General features: G+C 47.1%; 1 protein-coding gene across 8 annotated transcripts in view; it reads left to right on the forward strand.

Annotated features, from left to right (window-relative positions):
• The window catches only part of SCN8A (sodium voltage-gated channel alpha subunit 8), an 828,048-nt gene that overhangs the window by 714,045 nt on the left and 93,553 nt on the right, over positions 1-20,450 (forward strand). For all 8 annotated transcript variants that reach the window (XM_085654551.1, XM_085654553.1, XM_085654556.1 and 5 more), the window contains one exon: positions 14,120-14,224. In XM_085654551.1, the coding sequence (XP_085510677.1) occupies positions 14,120-14,224 (105 nt within the window). The remainder of the gene's footprint in view (positions 1-14,119; positions 14,225-20,450) is intronic.

Genomic DNA, 20,450 nt, shown 5'->3' on the forward strand with positions numbered 1-20,450 from the left:
TTTTTTAAGGATGTCATAATTTCTCTTGATAGCTTCTGTTAGATCAGAGTAATTTATTTCCTTTTCCAGCATTTCTATTTCAGCTTGTAGTTTGCTATCCTTTTTCTCTGTATGTTTTATCAAAATTCGCATCATATTATAAAACGCTTTCTGGAGGTTGTCCTCCCAATCTTTTAATGACTCTTGATCAAGGTCCTCAAAGGTGGGAAGATAAGTATTCTTAAACCCCTAGGTATTTTATCATTTTCCATATATTTCTGTAATGTGGTATCATCCCACCCTCAGCGCTCCCGGTACCAGTCTTCTAGACGCAGACAGCACAACATGGCTGCTGCCGACCAGAGACACGATTCTGCCCTCTTGCTGCTAAGCCAAGAGGATGGCAGAACAATAGGTATCCTGTCACGGGGAGGTGTGAATACCTCCCAGACAGGGTTTAGTGTATTGGGGACGGGTGGGAGCGCTTGCCAGCACCACCAGTTTGTTTGAGAGGCACAGTTGGTGCCCTCCTTGCATAGTCCAGTTCAAACCAGCTCCGGGAGCTGTTGGCCCCTGCTCTGGCACGAAACTAGACAAAGGACACAGGTGCATCCTACTCGCTCCCCCCCTGGGAGAGAACCCTGAATTGTCCCAACCCTTTCCTTAGGGTACTTAAGGGCTTACCTGTGGGTAGGTCCCTAGATTCGTTGTGGGACATTCATAACAAGACAACCACTTCTTCTTTGACCGTCTGGGCGATCTGGACTTGGCTGGACTTCCCTCTGGGCACCAAGACTGCAACAGGGAAGACTCCTACTGCTCCTGGTCTCGTCACCCTGCTCGTCTGCTACAACGTCCGTGCCTGTGCTTCATACAGAAACCTTCCAAGACCTGTGGACATCCAAGACCCCTGAAGGAATCTCCCTTGAAGTGAAGGAGTCACTTCCCTGCATCTGCAGGCACCGCAACAAAGCTGACCAGTCTGCTGCTCCTGGGCTCCCACAGATTCCGAAAGGCTCAGCAACACAGGTGGTGGTTCTTCACATCCCTCGAGGCCTGCCATGTCCTCTCACCAAGTTTGAGGCCAGTATCTCTTGTCACATCCGCAGGAACCAAACCCCTGTGCACCACATGGTTTGTTGGCTTCCTTCCACCAAGATCTTCGGACTCCAAGCAGCCCAGCCTCAACTCAAGCATCTCCTGTGACCAAGATCCTCGTCCTCACTGCATCACTTGCATTATAGGCCTGCATCTTTGGTGAGCTGATCGAGGTCCTCTTGCGACTCCAGTGCCTCCGGCCTTTGGTCCTCTTATGGGTCTAATTTGATTTCAGCAGGCTCCCCTTATTGCTCGGAGCCTGCTCTGACTCCCCTGCTTGTGGTGAGTCACCTAGACCCTACTGGTCCTGACACTACATCTTCTTCGCTTTCCATGTTGTTTGCAGTTGCCAAGGCTTGTTGGTGCTCCCAACTGACACCAACCCCTTGCCTAGTCCGCACAGCTGCAGCTCCAAGGTAATCATCAGCTCTCCTGCAACACTCGACTTCGGTGACCATTCGTATTCCGGGCCGCCTGGTCACTCCCAAGTGGCATTGACTCTGTTGTCTCCTCTGCTTGCAGGTACTTCTCTTCTTGAATCCACCTTTGGGTTCCACCGGACACTTTCACCTTCTTCAGCAGCTGTCATCTTCCTGAAGTTCTCCATTGAGTCTGACTGCCGTTTCCGACGCCACTTCACACCTATGCACACCTATGCACCGGCTTCCCTGGTTTAGGTATCCTGGTTACTAGGGTATCCTCGGGTGGGGTGGCTTCTCAACCTTCTGTATTGCAGTGGGTTTCTTCAGGATCCACCGGGAAGGATCCTTCTTCTTTAAAATTGCAACCACGACTTACCCGTTGACTTGTATTGAGCCCGTGGTTGTGTTCCCACTCTGCACACTGCCTCTGTGGGGTTCCTGGTTACTTACCTCTGGTGATTCCTTGGGTCCCCGGCTCTTCTACGTCTTCTGGGTACAGTCTTGACTTGAGTCGTGGTTCGCATACCACTATTTTAGTATATGGTTTGGTCTCGCACTGGCGACCACTGTGTATCTGTGCTACTTACCTGTTTCTATTGCTAAGTATTGTGTGTAATGTGTATATTTCCAGCTATGAGAAATCTGTATGTGTTTGTATCTTATAATAAATAAATATTTTTATAAATACACTGTGTGGTTCTTTTTCATTTGGTAAAACAAGCTGCCTTACACCCTTTCTGGACTAAGCCTGAAGGCTGCTCTCCACAGCTACCACTTAGAGAGCTTTCTAAGGTTGTTTAAGACCACTAAAATCGCCATAAGAATTGTCTGGATTAGTGCAGTGCGCCCACTTACATAAGTGCGCACCATATACTAAGCCAGCTTCTCACAATATATATATATATATATATAACAGTAAACCTTTCTTCGAACGATCCTCTGTACCATGGATCAAGAAGGGGACGGACTCCACTTGGTTGTACCCAAATCAATTTATTTTTAGTTTGTGCGCTCTGCCGCCAAGACGCGTTTCGGGCTCAGCAGCCCTTGATCACTTGATCATCATATATATATATATATTCACTGAAAAAAACATAGGTTTCAGGCACGTTATAGTTAGGAATTAGCATTTAAAAAACCTTAGAAATTCACTGAAAAAACCATAGGTTTCAGGGGCGTTATAATTAGCTGTACTTTTCACTCGTACAAAACCATTGAAATTCCCCCGTTATAGTTAGTTCAGCTAACTATAACTCGCGCGCCCGCAATGCACTGCTGATGACGTCACATATTACATCACTTATGACATGGTCAGTGACATCACTCATGACATCACTGATGACATCTCAAATGACATCACTGATGACATCATCCAGTGAATGTGTGTTTTTCTGAAAATTAAATATGTTTTATATATGTATATCTCAAGGTCGATGGAAGAATAAATGGGTATATAAGTGTCTAAATGGATGATTTGTTTTTGAAAAATTGATTGTATAACTGGCTGATTAAGTGTATCTTATTAAATACATGGCTTAGTGAGTAATGTTTAAATATGTAAATATCTGTATCAGTCTCTCACTTTGTGTATAAGTGGCTGCATGGGTTGGTGAGTAGCTATATGAGTGTCTATATAGGTTATTAGTTGGTTTTTTGAGTATCAGCATGAGTGTCTGAGTGTCTGTATGGTTCGGTGAGGGGTATTACGCAGTGCATAGGTGCATGAATGAGTGACTCACTGTATGTGTTGAAGACAGCATGTGTGCAGGACTGTATGGGTGGATGAGTGTGTGCATGGGTGTGTTAGTGAGTGAATGACTGTCTCAATAGTGTCTTTATGAGTAACTATATATGTTTTAAACTAGTATATGTGACTATTGGTGTATATAAGTGAGTATATGTGAGAGTGAGAGATTGGAAGAGTTCCTGTATGAATAAGTATGTGTTTCTATAAGTAATTGTTTAAAAGACTAAGTATGTGTAAGTTTCTGTAGAAGTAAGTGTGGTGGTGTGTGTATAACTGTATATGCAAGTAGATTTGATGTTTGATTCTTTAATAGCATGAGTGACTATGTGTGTGAGTAACTCTATAGATGAGTGGCGTTGTGTAACAGGCTGTATAGGAGTACATATGATGAGTGAGTACATGTATGAGTGACTGTATAGGACTGTTGGTGAATGAGTGTATGTGTATGTGGATCTTAGAATTACTGAATAGGTTGTTGTAACTGGTATTGGTATGTCCATTTTAGTTTCTAGTTTTGAATGTGTGTATCAAAGGTTATATTAGGGTGAAAGGAGGTCTGCCACTCTATCACAAGGATGATGTCATCAGTGATATCATCCGTGATGTCATTTGAGATGTCATCAGTGATGTCACTGACCCTGTCATGAGTGATGTAATATGTGACGTGATCAGCAGTGCATTGCGGGCGCGCGAGTTATAGTTAGCTGAACTAACTATAACGAGGGAATTTCAATGGTTTTGTACGAGTGAAAAGTCCAGCTAACTATAACACCCCTGAAACCTATGGATTTTTCTGTGAATTTCTATGTTTTTTTAAATGATAATTCCTAATTATAACGTGCCTGAAACCTATGGTTTTTTTCAGAGAATTTCCAAGGTTTTTTAAATGTTAATTTCTAACTATGCCTACAGAGATAGGACATGTGAAAAAAGAAGAAAAAATGCACAGAAAGAAAAAAAAGAAATGCAGAAAGAAGCAACAGCAGTCCTCAAAAAAGTGCAGGAAGAAGGGTAACGTGCAGAAAGAACAAACAGAAGAGCAGAAAGAAGCCTTGTTGCAAAATCATCCTGTACCCTCAACTTTTTCAGACGGATACTGGTGGTAACTGAGTCTGACTAACCAGCCCCAGAGCCAGTGCTATGTTAAAAGACACTTAGAATACAGTGAAAACACCTACATACACTAGGGAACACTATGCGTTGGGGTCCCCCTGTGATTAGCATGACCTCCTCTGTAAGCCCCTAGTATATAATAGGGCAGGGGGATTAAAACTACCTCTTAAAACGCGCCACAGGGCGTGTTTGCACACGTCACCTCAGGCCCCTTCCCCACTGTGTAAACACGCCCTGTGGCCGTTTTTAGTTAGGAGATCTGAAAGAAACACGTTAGTTAGATTCCTCACCTTAGAATATCCCCAGGCGGCAGACTGGATCCGGAAGATTTTTCGTCAGCAATACCCCTTGCGCGTCGCTAGGCGTCGTCTGCGGCTCCGCGTCCGTCGTCGGCGTCGTGCGCCGGAATGACGTCGTCAGAGTACTTAGACGCCGCCCTCGCGCGCTGACGTCAGTTCTTCTTTTTTCCGCGCCAGTAAGCGCAGATCCGGGAGAGCTACCCCTTTAGTCACTTTTTGACTATCTTTTTTTTTCGATCCTTTTTGATCTTGTCTCGACTCCGGTGCCGGTAGGATGCCTGGTTTTAAAGCCTGTGCTGACTGCAACCGCTTGATGTCGGTTACGGACCATCACCGCCGGTGCATTTACTGCTTGGGCCTCGACCACGACGCGGAGTCGTGTTCGGACTGCAAGGCCCTGACCTCGAAGGCTAGACGGGAGCGGTCCCGTAAGCTTCTCGAGCTTCGCCACTCGGCTCCGCGCCCCTCTCGATCCCGGTCCAGGAGGAGGTCCAAGGATCGGTCACGGAGCCGCAGCCGACGTCATCATCGATCGTCTGGCTCCAAGTCTTCGGGTAAGTCGAAGCACTCCAAGAAGTCCAAGAGGCGACACCGCTCTTCGGACTCCCCTCGCCGGTCGCGCGACTCGGCCGAGGGTCAGGGTGGTTCCACCCCCGCGGCTCCAGCGGAGCCGCAGGCACCGCGCAAGTCCCCATACCCGCCGGTCCCTGGGACTGACGCGACGCCGGCGGAAGTCAGTGCCTTCCTCTCGGCCATGAGGAACCTGGCTCCGCCATCGACGCCCGCTGGCGCGCCTTCGGGCCCCGCGGACCCGACTGGGCAACCTTGCCTGCCGGCGGCCCCGGCGCCGTCGACGGCTCCGGCCTCGACGCCGCAAGTGCCCGAGGGACCCGTTCCCGAGTCCCCGCCGACGCCGGTCGACCTCGTCACGCCTCCTCCGCCGGCGTCGACGCCGGTACCACCTCCGACTCCGCTCCGCGTCGAGCCCCAGTTCAGCCCCGCTCCGGGCCCGGCGCTGTTACGGCGTCGATGGACGCCGCGTTCAGCGCCGCTGGAGACACATTATGTCTATCGCCCGGCTCCGATCCTTCCTCCTGCATACCAGGAATCGGATGATGGGGGCGAATGGGAGGGATCCGAGGATCCTATGGCCGTTCAGGCTCAACTGTCACAGGACTGGGCAGATGAACTGGGGGAGGCCAGTGGTCTGGATACCTCTCCAGACACTGGATTCATCTCTCCTCCGACTGTGGCTTCGGAGGAGGGTGCTGCTTTCTCTGTGGTGCTGCGCAAGGCGGCTGCAGCCCTTGGGCTCGAGCTACCTGCCGTGGCTGTGAGGACTAACGTTCTCACTGAGGTGCTTCAGTCTGCAGCAAGCTCCACTGAGCCTCTGCTGCCATTCAATGAGGCCCTCACTGACGTTCTGCAGGGCACCTGGTCCAAGCCCTCCACAGTTCCTCCTGTGGACAGGAACGTCGCCAGGCGCCACTGCCCTGCTCCGGGCGACCCCAGTTTTCTGTCCCAACACCCTACCCCCGAGAGCCTGGTTATCCAGGCCTCTACCTCCCAATCCTCCTTCCCGACCGCTCTGCCGGACCGGGATTCCAAGAGACTGGAACAGTTCGGCAAGAAGCTGTTCTCCTTCCTTAGTTTGGGCCTGCGGTCTTTGAACACCGCCTGTCTCTTGGACCGTTATTCCCACTCTCTGTGGGATACGGTGGAGGACGTGCTGCCCCTGTGTCCGAAGGAGGTCCAGACACGACTTACCCAGGCTCTGGCTGATGGGAGGGATGCAGCGCGACATGCTAACCGATGTGGGCTTGACACTACGGACTCGCTGGGTAGGGCGATTTCTACCTCAGTGGCGCTTAGACGTCACGCCTGGCTGCGGTCCACGTCCTTTTCGGGCGATGTCCAGAGCACCCTCATGGACATGCTCTTTGATGGCACTCGCCTTTTCGGCGAGAAAGCGGACAGTGCGCTGAATCGCTTTAAGGACTCCCGGGCTACGGCCAAGTCCTTGGGCCTCTCGGCCCCGCGGTCGCAAACTTCCGCCTTTCACCCCTTTCGTGGCAAAGGAAGGGGTGCCTCCTCACGTACGCCTAGCCACCAGCCGCAGAACCAACCTGCGCGCGGTCGCGGACGTGGTTTCCGCCGAGGCGGTTCTGGAGGACGACGCGGTCAGCCCACATCCACCCCGGCAGCATCCGCCTCAAAGCCATCCTAGTCCAAGCTTTCAGGCCCATTCCAGGCCAGTGGGCGGCAGAGTTCGCCATCACCTGCTCCACTGGCGGTCCATCACATCGGACAGGTGGGTGCTGCAAATCGTCCGAAGGGGCTACTCCCTCCCCTTCGAGACGACCCCTCCAGCCATGCCACCGCAGCACCACCGTATCTCGGGGGATCATTTGAATCTTCTCCACGAGGAAGTTTCGGCCCTCTTGGCCAAGGGGGCCGTCGAGCGCGTTCCGAGCCCAGAAGTAGGTCGTGGTTGTTATTCCCACTACTTTCTGGTTCCCAAGAAGGGCAAAGGGGGCCTACGCCCTATCTTGGACCAGCGGAACGTCAATGCCTTTCTCCGGAAGGAAAGGTTCAAGATGTTAACTTTGGCTCAGGTTCTAGCTGCCCTAGACCCTGGAGACTGGATGGTAGCGTTGGACTTGCAGGACGCATATTTCCACATCCCCGTCCTGCCGGCCCACCGGCGTTACCTGCGGTTCACGGTGGGCCAAGAGCACTTTCAGTTTACCGTGCTCCCCTTCGGCCTCACCAGTGCCCCTCGGGTGTTCACGAAAGTGATGGCGGTGGTCGCAGCTCATCTGCGCAGATCAGGGGTTCCAGTCTTCCCCTATCTCAACGACTGGTTGTTGAAGGCGGGCTCGCCCCAGACAGTCGTCTCCCACCTCCAGACTACGGCGGATCTCCTGCATTTGCTGGGATTTTCCATCAACGTGCCGAAGTCACACCTGAGTCCCTCTCAGAAGCTCCTCTTCATCGGAGCGCTTCTCGATTCGGCGCAGTTCCGGGTCTATCCGCCGGAACAGCAGGTCCGGGATATTCAGGCCCTGATTCCCATCTTTCGGCCTCTATCCTGGGTTTCGGTCAGGCTAGTGTTGCGGCTTCTGGGGCTGATGGCCTCCTGCATCCTACTAGTGCATCACGCCAGGCAGCGCATGCGGGCTCTGCAGTGGGCCCAGCATCACGGCAACCTGTCCGACCATGTCTTGATCTCGGAGGGCACTGCACAGCAGTTGCAGTGGTGGCTCACGGACCGCGATAGGGTCAAGGGCAAGAGCCTCTCCCTTCCCCAACCGGAGCATGTCGTGGTGACGGATGCGTCCCTCCTGGGATGGGGTGGCCATATGGGAGAGGCGGAGATCAGAGGCCTCTGGTCTCCGGCGGAGTCTCGTCTCCACATCAACCTGTTGGAGTTGAGAGCGATCCGACTTGCACTGAAAGCCTTCCTTCCCTCTGTCAGGGGAAGTGTCGTGCAGGTGTTCACGGACAACACCGCCGCCATGTGGTATTGCAACAAACAGGGCGGGGTGGGGTCGTGGACCCTTTGTCAGGAGGCTCTGCGCCTCTGGACGTGGCTGGAACACCAGGGCGTCACCCTAGTGGTTCAACATCTGGCGGGCTCTCTGAACGCCAGAGCAGACGAACTCAGCCGCCGGTGCATGATGGATCACGAATGGCGTCTGAACTCCGAGGTGGCGCAAGGTCTCTTTCAGCAGTGGGGAGAGCCTTGGTTAGATCTGTTCGCCACCGAAGAGAACGCGCAATGTCAGCAGTTCTGCGCGTTGGAATTTCCAAGGCGGCACTCGCTCGGCGACGCTTTTCGTCACGAGTGGAGTTGCGGTCTGTTGTACGCCTTTCCGCCTATACCACTTCTGCCCAGAGTGCTGAAGAAGATCAGGCGCGACCGGGGCCAAGTCATCTTGGTGGCTCCGGATTGGGCACGAAGGTACTGGTATCCCGAGCTACTCAGTATGTTGACCGATCCTCCGATACGTCTGCCCCTTCGGGAGGATCTTCTGTCGCAGCAGCAGGGGACGGTCCTCCACCCGAACCTGTCCAGCCTCCACCTCCATGCGTGGAGATTGAGCGGCGGCAGTTGATGCCATTTGACTTGCCTCCTGAAGTCTGTGATATCATTCTGGCAGCCAGGCGTCCCTCCACAAAGACGGTATACGCCTGCCGGTGGAACAGATTTGTGGCATGGTGCACAGCAAAGGATCCCCTTTCCGCCCCTCTTTCTGAGGTTCTACTGTTTCTTCTTTCTTTGGCCCGGCAGGGATCTGCCCTGGGCACCCTGAAAGGTTATCTTGCTGCCATCTCTGCCTTCTTGCGGCTTCCTGATCAGCCTTCTCTTTTCAAGTCCCCTGTAGTTACACGCTTTCTAAAGGGCATTACTCACACGTTCCCTCCTGTCCCTTTTGTAATGCCTCAGTGGGACTTGAATCTTGTTCTCACATTTCTAATGTGCGCTCCCTTTGAGCCTCTTCATAATTGTCCTCTTCGTCTGCTGACGCTTAAGACTGCTTTTCTGGTAGCCATCACCTCGGCTAGACGGGTGAGTGAGCTCCAGGCTTTATCTTCAAAGCCTCCTTTTCTCTCTGTTCATCCGGACAAGGTTGTCCTTCGGCCTCGTCCCTCCTTTCTTCCGAAAGTGGTGACTCCATTTCATCTTGGGCAGTCTGTCACCTTGCCCACCTTCTTTCCGCCTCTGCATCCTTCCAAAGAGGAAGAGAGGCTCCACCGTCTGGACCCAAAACGTGCGCTCTCCTTTTATCTGGACCACACGAAGCAGTTCCGGGTGGACGACCAACTTTTTGTTGGATACGTGGGTGCTAAGAAGGGGAAAGCTGTGCACAAACGGACCATCTCTCGGTGGGTTGTTTTGTGCATCAAAATTTGTTACTCCTTGGCAAAAAAGGACCCTCCTGTTGGGCTGCGCGCCCATTCTACTCGGGCCACGGCGGCTACCACTGCTTTGGGACGGGGTGTCCCTTTGCAGGACATCTGTCAGGCGGCAACGTGGGCTTCGCTACACACGTTTGCCAGGCATTATTGCCTTGACAGCCAAGTCCGGAGGGATGGCTTCTTTGGCCGTTCTGTCCTCCAGGACTTTCTGGTGTGATCTTGGTTCGCAGACCCACCACCGGGGATGGTATTGCTTGGGTATCTATTCTAAGGTGAGGAATCTAACTAACGTGTTTCTTTCAGATGAACAAGTTACTTACCTTCGGTAACGATGTATCTGTAAGAAACATTAGTTAGTTAGATTCCTCACCGACCCACCCATCCTCCCCGTTCTGCGAACTGACATCTAGGGTTAAGGTTATCCTTTTCAGGCCCCTAGATTTTATTTTTGGCACCAGTGTCGGTCTTTGCATGGCTCTGCGTTCCTGGCGCGGAAAGCTATGTACAAGAACTGACGTCAGCGCGCGAGGGCGGCGTCTAAGTACTCCGATGACGTCATTCCGGCGCACGACGCCGACGACGGACGCGGAGCCGCAGACGACGCCTAGCGACGCGCAAGGGGTATTGCTGACACAAAATCTTCCGGATCCAGTCTGACGCCTGGGGATATTCTAAGGTGAGGAATCTAACTAACTAATGTTTCTTACAGATACATCGTTACCGAAGGTAAGTAACTTGTTCTTTAAGTTCATTTGAATCCTGAGGGTCCCTAGCGTCCAACTATCCCACTAGGTACTTCCAGTAAGCGCCACAGAGCTGCATTGCAGAGAGGTGTAAAAAGTGGCATGGCCTGGACCACCTCTCTGCAATGCAGCTCGGTGGCGCTTACTGGAAACACCTGGTGGGCTAGTTAGCCCTCAGGGGCCCTCAGGATTGAAGGGGAATTATATCCCCAAATTTTTGCACACGTCACCTCAGGCCCCGTCCCCTCCCTTCCCCACTGTGTAAGCACGCCCTGTGGCTGTTTTAAGTTGGGAGATTAAGTCCCCTTGAATCCTGAGGGTCCCTAGGGGCAAAATAGCCTACTAGGTACATCCAGTAAGCGCCATTGCAGAGAGGTGTAAAAAGGGGCACGGCCTGCACCACCTCTCTGCAACGCAGAGCAGTGGCGCTTACTGGAAGCACCTGGTGGGCTAGTTGACCCCCAGGGTCCCTCAGGATTGAAAGGGAATTATTTCCCCAACTTAAAACGCGCCACAGCGCGTGTTTGCACATGTCACTTCAGGCCCCGTCCCCTCCCTTCACCACTGTGTAAATGCGCCCTGTGGCCCTTCTAAGTTGAGAGATTAAGTCCCCTTGAATCCTAAGAGTCCCTAGGGTCAAACTAGCCCACTAGGTACCTCCAGTAAGCGCCACGGAGCTGCGTTGCAGAGAGATGTAAAAAGGGGCATGGCCTCAGAACACCTGTCTGCAACGCAGCTCCCTGGCGCATACTGGAGATACCTGTTGGGCTAGTTGGCCCTCAGGGACCCACAGTATTGAACGGGAATTAATTCCCCAACTTACAACTTGCCAGGGAGCGCGTTTGCAGAGTGCTGCAAGGAGGGGGGGTGGCCTCCGATGCTGGTCTTTTATTATATAGTATATATATATATATATATATAATACTCAGAAATTGTTCGAAAAAAAAGGTTAAAGTGTCATAGTTAGGTGAAAATGTTAGTTTAGATGTAACATTTTAAATATTAAAAAAAACATTCAAAAAGTTGTTATTTCAAGTAAATATAACTCGTACCCCCGCCATGCACAGTGTTGTTGTCAATGATGTCAGTTTAGTTGTCATTAGCATTGCTGTCAATGATGTCACAGAACATGTCATGAGTGTTGTAGTATGTAAGGTCATAAGCAGTGCCTGGCAAGGGCGTGAGTTAGAGTGTGGTCAGGCCCCGCGCTCACCCCAACCACTGCAGCCAACCACCTCGCTGCACATGACCAAAGGCTGTGGTCAGTGTGGCGTTGGTCGCATAGCCTGGTCACTGGCAGGCAACTCGACCACCTGCCTATCTCTACCGTGCACAGCCTTTGCCTGTTTGTGGCAGGCCACTGCTGACGCTCATGCCCTGCCCCTTTTTTAAACAAAAATGTATACTTTTTTTCCAACTCAGCAAAAGACTCTTGCAGGACCCCGCACAGCTCCTCCACTCCTGTGGCACCTGCGAGAGTCCATGGGGCTGCGGAACCCCCCCCCCCCCCCCCCAAAAATGAATTTCTAAAGTATACCCCCTCCACACACAAGGTCCAGGGGTCAGAGAACTCCCAGCTTGCCCCCTTTTTTCCTACTTAATTTTATTTTTTAATTCAGGGCACGGGACTGAGTCCTAGCCAGTCCAAGCAGGAATTTATAGGAGCGTTTTGCTCCTGCGGGAGCGCGGCAGCTGATGGGGGAAAAAAAACCTTGGTGAATCATTTTGCTCTGTTGTTCGAGGTTGCATGATCATTTGACTCTTGAGAGCTTCCTGCAAACCCAGACGTCTAGGTAGACAAAATTTTTAACTTTAATTAAAAAAAAAAAATACTGAACGGAATTACAACAAATCAAAAAACTCACACTTTCTGGACCAAGATCTAGCTTTCTGCCAAATTTGGTGTACTTTGCGGTATCACTCTACAATTATCCTATTGAAAATAGCATGGGGAAATTGTGTTTTGCCCCCCTCCCTGCACACCCCACTCCCTCCACCCTTGTTTATTGTTGATAGATCATCCCATAACTTTGCAGGAAGGAGCTGAGGTGACTGAACTTTTAATTGGGAAAGTTTCCTGAAGAGTCATCAAACTGCGTCAAAATATTAGCAAACCACTCTACCTATGGTAACTAGGTCCTAATTATAACCACACAGTGGTGACTAACCCTGTGTAAAATATATGTGTGTGCACCATGACAAAGAACATAACTGTATCTCGTTTTAACACCTTAATTGGAGCAACCATACTAACAAATACAGTTCTCTAGTCACATTCCATGTTACTACCACATTACTTCGAAAGTGACATGATAAAAGCAAGGATTGCATGATACAAAGACTTTACTCAGGGGAAAACACAAGGACTCGTCAATGTGTTTCTACCTTACTGCATAATTTTTAGCCCCTAACATCCTGATTTTATTAAGATCCTTTAAAAAAATAAAGTTTTAAAACAAATTCACTTGAAAAATAATGTGGCATATGTAGTAGATGTGTAGAGTTTAATCTGCAATTTATTACCACTATTTAGAGACATAAGGACTGGGCCTCAGGACCCACTGAAGGCTTCACTTGTCAAAAATCATTATATTAACCTAGACACAACCATTGTAAGAAAATTCCATGGTTTCACACATAGATGTAACTATTCAGTGTTTATTGAGTCAGTGAAGATCACCTTGATTGATAGCTAAGACTATGAGTAAGTATTTTGTACAGAGGCCCTGGATAGTTCTGTTTCAGAGATTTGCTGTTATTAAATTAGATGTGACCTTTCATCCTTATGACTTGATGCAAAATGCTGGCTGAAAGTTACGCAGTAGATCCTTTACTCTGGCTCTGCAGAACTAAGGGTGTCTTTTCCAGTGATATTATTGGGGTACATCAAGGTTGGGCATTTAAAATCTACCCATAGGAGGCCGGAAACTATTATATGTTAAATATTATCTCTAACTGTTTCAAATTTGATTAAAGCGGGAGGCGTTATATTCCTACTGTGCTCCTCTACATTCGTTCAATAAGCAGGCTAGTTTAAAATGGGAACCACACAAGATGATTTAGCAAGTGTAGAATCTGGGGCCAAAATTTCTAATAAGATGGGCAGGGTCTTCTCAGAAAATGTTCCATACTGCCTTTCAATAGAAATATTAGGTGAAAAATCTGTTGCCATATAAAACAAATATGACTGGCACAGAAGATTGCACTATTCTCAGAGGCTAATAAGAAAAGGAAATCATACTTTTTTGCTGTCAGTTTAGATGCAGCTGATTAACAATTAATTGGATCCTTTGGCACGATGGAGTTCGTCCCACCTAGCGTTAAAGGCCCGAGCCGAAGGCGAGGGACTTTAACAAGGCAGCAGGACTTTAATAGCCGGTATAGCCCTGCTACGATGGGCTATATAAGACTATTAGAACATTCTGCCACTAGAGGGCAGAATGTTCTAACAAATTAAACAAAGGCTTCAGGGAGTGTGAGGGTATTGAAATCTCCTCAGGCTCCCTGAAGCCTTTGTTCACAGCCACAAACAAGCATTGGATTGTTGGAGCTCCATGCTCATACCAGCCATTATAAGCCTGGAGCACTCCATTGTTTTCAATAGAGCTTCCAACATTCCAATATTCTAAATATAGATAAGTTTTGTTAGAGAGAAATCCATCTTTTAGAATTTGGAATCATTCACATTCTAAATGTTTAATTCCCTTCTAATGCATTTGCCAGAACTTATGAAGAAGCAAAACTTCTCATTTACTAATTGTGTGATTGTAACCAATTCTTTTTTTCGCCCATTACTTTGGAGGTCAAGACATCTTCATGACAGAGGAGCAAAAGAAATACTACAACGCTATGAAAAAGTTAGGATCAAAGAAGCCACAGAAGCCTATTCCCAGGCCTTTAGTAAGTATGCTATAGTTGTGGTTAAAGGTGCAGGAAAATAATCCAGTCCATGTTAAAAAATAATAATTTGTTGTTTTTTAACTTGATGTGTAAAACATTGAGTACTACAGCTTAATTTTCATGCAGCTTACTGCCATGGACAGTGCAAGCATTTTTGGTGCTCCAGGCAAAATATGCTTTCACTGATAGTGTACCTTACTTTTCCATCGTAAAAAGTTCCTTCTGTGTCATTTTCTTACAATTAGGGAGTGGCATATGGCAGCAGCCTTACTTGATCTATGTAAGAGTAAACCCTGCACATTGCTTTGTTGAGTTGCTGCAGTTTTTTATATCATATGGATAGGCTGTAAAGGGCACTTTGATCATACAGCCCCAGATAGGGGTATGTCTCCTGAAATTCATCCCTATACCTGTGTGGAAGCTGTGGGGACCTCCGATTTTAGAGAGGTGGATAGTGGTTTATCTATGAAGTCTATCATTGGTAGCTTCAGCAAAGAGAGTGGGCATACTGTTAACTTTCACACAAAAAAGTTGCCCTTGGTTACCCGGAATGACGTCTGTGCCTTAACTACCGAGTTCCAGGACGTCATTCTTTACAGAGAACTAATAGTCGGGGATTTCCAAACCGTAGCTACTGAAGAGACAATCATAATTAACTCCGATGGAGTAGTCGGTGCATCCGGGAGTGCCACTGACAGCAGTTCACTGGTAAATAATAGCTTAAGTATACTATCCTGGAACCTTGCAGGGATACAGTCTAAAATGCAAGATCCCGAATGGTTTACTGCCATGGATAACATTGATATATGTGTATTTCAAGAAACCTGGTCCATAGACAAGGTGAAAAGGCACCCCCAATAATTTGGGGTGTGTCCCCCAGGCACTGGTTTAAGTCCGCAAACGGGGTTTCTAATTATTAGAACAGGTATGTATTTTTCTCGAACAAAGGAGAAAAGGAGTTCATCACAAGTTGATATATTCATAAAGTGAAACTTTACTGTTTTCTATTGCTTCATAGAAAATCGAGATGTCACTTTCAATCCATAAGCGAAAATATCTCCTTTACAATTTGCAATTACATTGTCATTCCCAATGCATTTCGGCAAGATTGCCTTCGTCAGGGGAAATCTACAAATAATGATGCATATCATGAGTGTAATATACGAGGATACAGTGTTAATAGTTGACCAGCGATGGGTGCAGGTTTAAAAGTGAAATAGAAACCGTGTATTTCTTAACGGTGAGTATATAAGTGGTGAAAAAATACATGGGTGATGGATTAATGGAGGGGTGGATAGCATGCGGCTAATTGCGGGATGTGGTGAAGATGTGAGTGGCCTCGGGTGGTGTGGTGTGTTCGCTGGAGGTGTCTTAAGAAAAAATAACGAGTGAGTGGCATGCGAGGTAACGGTCGAGGTTGTGATATTAATGGTAGTGGGTGTGACAATCGTTAAAGATAATAAATGATCAAACGACCCCTAAAATGAAATGGTGTTGTTAGGTTGTATTTTTCTTACCGAATGCGCAGAGCATCGACGCGTGGGGTCAATGGTGGGTTAGTACCGGATCTCGTCCGGAGACTGAAAAGAGAGGTGATCACGTGGTGCGGGTTCGATGCGTTAAAGAGTGAAAAAAGACTATGCGGGTGTGGTGAATTGCTGTGTGAAAAAAAGACTGTGGAAATACTGGGGTAATTTAGAATGCTAGACAAATGTGACATATATAACATGAAAAAAAGAGAGCCATGTGGGAAATGTAAGCATTTGGGTTTCGAGGAGGATAAATAAACATTGGAGGATGAAGAAAATAAGTGTGAGTGGTTATAGGGGGAAAAAAGTGAGGGAGAAGAGGAAGGGGAAAAAATGAGAGAAGTTACAACACTTGGGAACAGAACATCAAAACACCAAAAATGGTTGTAAAAGGGTGTGAGGCTATTGAAAAAACACAGAGACTTAAATGAAACAATGTCTGGCGATAGTCCATCAATTATGAACGGTGGTTAATGCAGATGTTGTTGTAGTAACCACTATAGGTAGCATGTGAATTCTATACGATCATTCATTCCATGTGGTTTCATAGAGTTCAACAAATAAATCCAATGGTTTTCTCGTTGTAGTAGGAATTTGTGGTTGTCTCTCCCTTCTTTTTTGTCGACGGTTTCCAGGATACAGAATTTCAATTGGCTGACGTTGTGTGCTGCTTCTGTGAAATGTTGGGCGACTGATGACTTCAACTGTTTAGTTCTGATGTTAGATTTGTGCTCGTTAAGTCTGACTTTGATTTTTTGTTCGGTTTGTCCAACATAAATTATGCCACAGGGGCATTTGAGCATATATATGACGTTGGAGGTGTCACATGTGGCTGTCGTTCTGACTTTGATTTTATGCCCTTTCATGGGGTGTCACGTATTTGCCTTTGATGATGTTATTGCAGTTGTTGCAGTTTAGGCACGGGATGGTGCCTTTGAATGTTTGCTGGGTAGTAGGTTGAGGTTGTTTCAAAATTTCCCCAAGGTTTTTGTTTCTGGTGAAGGCAAAAATTGGTGTCTCGTCAAATATATGATTGAAATCCTGTTCCAAAGTAAGAAGTTGCCAGTGTTTTCGGATGATGTGCTTGTATGAGGCGCTCATGGTGGAGTATTTAGATACCACTGTGATTTGATTTTTGGTGTTTTTGATTTGAGGGTTGAGAAGTTCATTGCGAGTCTTGGTTGATGATCGCTTCAGTGCTTCTTGCAGTACATGATCCGGGTATCCACGAGATCTAAATCTCTTCATTAAGGTATCCATTTGTGTGTTGGTTCTGATGGGATTTGAGACGATTCTTTTGATTCTGAGCATTTGGGAATACGGGAGATGTTGTTTGAGGAGTAAGGGATGAAAACTTTGATAGTGGAGGGTGTTGTTTCTGTCCGTGGTTTTCCTGTACAGATCTGTTTCAAAACCGGTGGAAGATCGTGTGATATTGACGTCCAAAAATGTGATTGAATGAGAATTGGTGTTGGAAGTGAACTGTATACGTTGGTCAATTTGATTAAGTTGTTCCAAATGGTTTTCTAGGATATCAATGGGGCCCTTCCATACGATGAAAATGTCATCAATGAATCTCAGATAAAGCTTTAGATGGTCAGTCCATGCTTTGATGGAAAAGATATTGTCTTCTTCTAACCGATTCATAAAGATATTGGCGTACGCTGGGGCTGCGCAATTTCCCATGGAAGTGCCCGTTAGTTGCTGAAACCACTCGTTGTTGTGTTGAAAGTAACTGTGTAGGAGAGTGAATTGCATCAGTTCCATTAAAAAGACTTGTAGATCCTGTGGGTAGTTGGATTGTAGTAGTGCTTGTTCAATATCTTCCAAACCGGATTGATGAGGGATGGAGGTATATAAAGAATTGACGTCCACTGTACATAGGGTGATGTTTTCGTCTTCAGTGATTGTTATTTCGTGTAGTTTGATGAGGAAATCAGTTGTATCCTTAATGAATGATCTCATGTTGTTGACACTGGGTTGTAAGTGACGATCGAGATATTTGCCCACTGGCTCGTGTAGGCTTCCTCGTGTGGTGACTATTGGTCGACATGGTGGTCTAGTCGGGTTTTTGTGGATTTTGGGTACCATAAATATTGTAGGGCTTTTTGGGTTTGGTTGTATGAGAAATTTCTTGACCTTCTCGTTGATGGTGCCCATTTCAACCGCTTTTTGAATCAGGAGTTGTAAAATTCCCATGTATGATGTTGTGGGATTAGATTCCAATTTCATGTATGTGTTTGTGTCCTGTAGGTGGGCCGATACTTGAGAATTGTAGTAGTTGGTGTTAAGGATAACTAATGCTCCTCCTTTATCGGCTTTGGTGCAAATGATGTCTCTGGGTATGTGTCTTCTAGGTTGTTGAGTCCGATCGCTGTCTGAAGATGAGGTGTCAGTGTTAGCAGAATAAGGTTTGTTTTGTCGACGTTTTGCATATATTTTGGCCCAGGAGTATACTTCTCCCATCTTATAATCTGTTGTATCCCTGCGAAATTTACGAATTTTGCGTTTGTTGACTTCCGCTGTATGCTTGGCTAATTGAATGTTGATGTTCTCGAGTGTGTTGGTGAGCTGCTCAGGTGTTAAGGACTTTTGTAGCTCGATTTTGATATCGTTGATATCTTTGGTGAGTTCTTCTAAGATGGATGACAATTCTTCAATGATCAAAAGGATTAGGTCTAGCGAACATTTGTTCAAAATCGCGAACCACTTGTCTTTGAACTTCTGTTGATTTTTACAAAGCGAGGGTTTCAATGGTACTCTAAGGCCCCTTGGTATTCTTTGTGCTTTATGGTACCTGATCATAGTACTGGCGTGTAAGCGCTGATTTATTTCTTTTTTGGAAAGGTAGAGGAGTTGACGGATTTTCTGTTCTTTGGTGTTGTGACTGGAGTATGTGGTTGAATCCTCGTGTATAAGGGTGTAGATTCTGGCGGCTTTGTCATGTCCGAAGGCGAATGTTTCCGCTCTTGTATCCGTGAGATGTGAGATTTCATCAAATTGCATGGTTGTTTAGTTGGTGTGCTGCGTGCTAGGAGTCGGAATGAGTTATATAGAAAAAGAAGATAGTACGCGCACTTCCTCAAGTTGCCGGAGATTCTTTGTAGGGTGTACCGTGCTCACGGGGTATCACTCTCCGAGGTGGAGTGTAAATGTAAACATGAAAAGGCACCCCCAATAATTTGGGGTGTGTCCCCCAGGCACTGGTTTAAGTCCGCAAACAGGGTTTCTAATTATTAGAACAGGTATGTATTTTTCTCGAACAAAGGAGAAAAGGAGTTCATCACAAGTTGATATATTCATAAAGTGAAACTTTACTGTTTTCTATTGCTTCATAGAAAATCGAGATGTCACTTTCAATCCATAAGCGAAAATATCTCCTTCCACTTATGTACTCACCGTTAAGAAATACACGGTTTCTATTTCACTTTCAAACCTGCACCCACCGCTGGTCAACTATTAACACTGTATCCTCGTATATTACACTCATGATATGTATCATTATTTGTAGATTTCCCCTGACGAAGGCAATCTTGCCGAAATGCATTGGGAATGACAATGTAATTGCAAATTGTAAAGGAGATATTTTCGCTTATGGATTGAAAGTGACATCTCGATTTTCTATGAAGCAATAGAAAACAGTAAAGTTTCACTTTATGAATATATCAACTTGTGATGAACTCCTTTTCTCCTTTGTTCGAGAAAAATACATACCTGTTCTAATAATTAGAAACCCCGTTTGCGGACTTAAACCAGTGCCTGGGGGACACACCCCAAATTTTTGGGGGTGCCTTTTCATGTTTACATTTACACTCCACCTTGGAGAGTGATACCCCGTGAGCACGGTACACCCTACAAAGAATCTCCGGCAACTTGAGGAAGTGCGCGTACTATCTTCTTTTTCTTTTTCCATAGACAAGGTGCACATTAATGGCTATACTTCTTATTGTGTGGATGCTCTCCCCCCAAAAATGTCTGGTAGGGCCAGTGGCGGCTTACTAATACTGGTCAAAAACAACATAGCCTGTAGGTATAAGCAACTCACTATAAACTCACCCGATATATTGGGTATTGAGCTTACCTTTCCGTCTAGTCTAATTTTGACCCTGCTTAACGTGTACACCAGGTCCGAACCTTGTAATAGCGAATCTGTAGTAGTTTCACTGCTAGATGACTTAGTGGGAGGTTATCAGGTGAATTCTAAAATCATAGTTGCAGGAGATTTTAATGCCGCGTTCGAACCCTATGCCTTATTAAGTGCTTCCCTTGAAGAAGAGAACGAGATCTGGGGTATTCCCAATTTGGTAATAGGTAAACATGCCCAGCGTTGGTCTAGTGTGTCCTTGCAGATTGCTTCCCTAACCGCCGGTAGGAGTATGAGGGCATGTAATGGGAGAACCCCTTCAGATTTAGCAAGGAAGGCTACCTTTAAAAGGAGTGTCCACACTAGCATTATAGACTATATCTTCGTTGGTGTTAGAATATGGTCTTGAGTGGAAGATATGTCAATTGAACTAAGGACAGACAGTGACCATAATTCTCTGTTTTTAAAATTAAAGGGTAAGGACCTGCTTAGGGGTGCCCACTGTTATATTTCTAATTTAATTGAGCCGAGTTCAACTAACAACCGTAGGAGAGTTAGATGGCCCAAAATTCAAGCCGATTCAAATCTCCATGCAAAAATTTACAAGTCCGTA

Source organism: Triturus cristatus, chromosome 4_1, assembly GCF_964204655.1.
Source record: "Triturus cristatus chromosome 4_1, aTriCri1.1, whole genome shotgun sequence".
NCBI classification, from domain to species: Eukaryota; Metazoa; Chordata; class Amphibia; order Caudata; family Salamandridae; genus Triturus; species Triturus cristatus.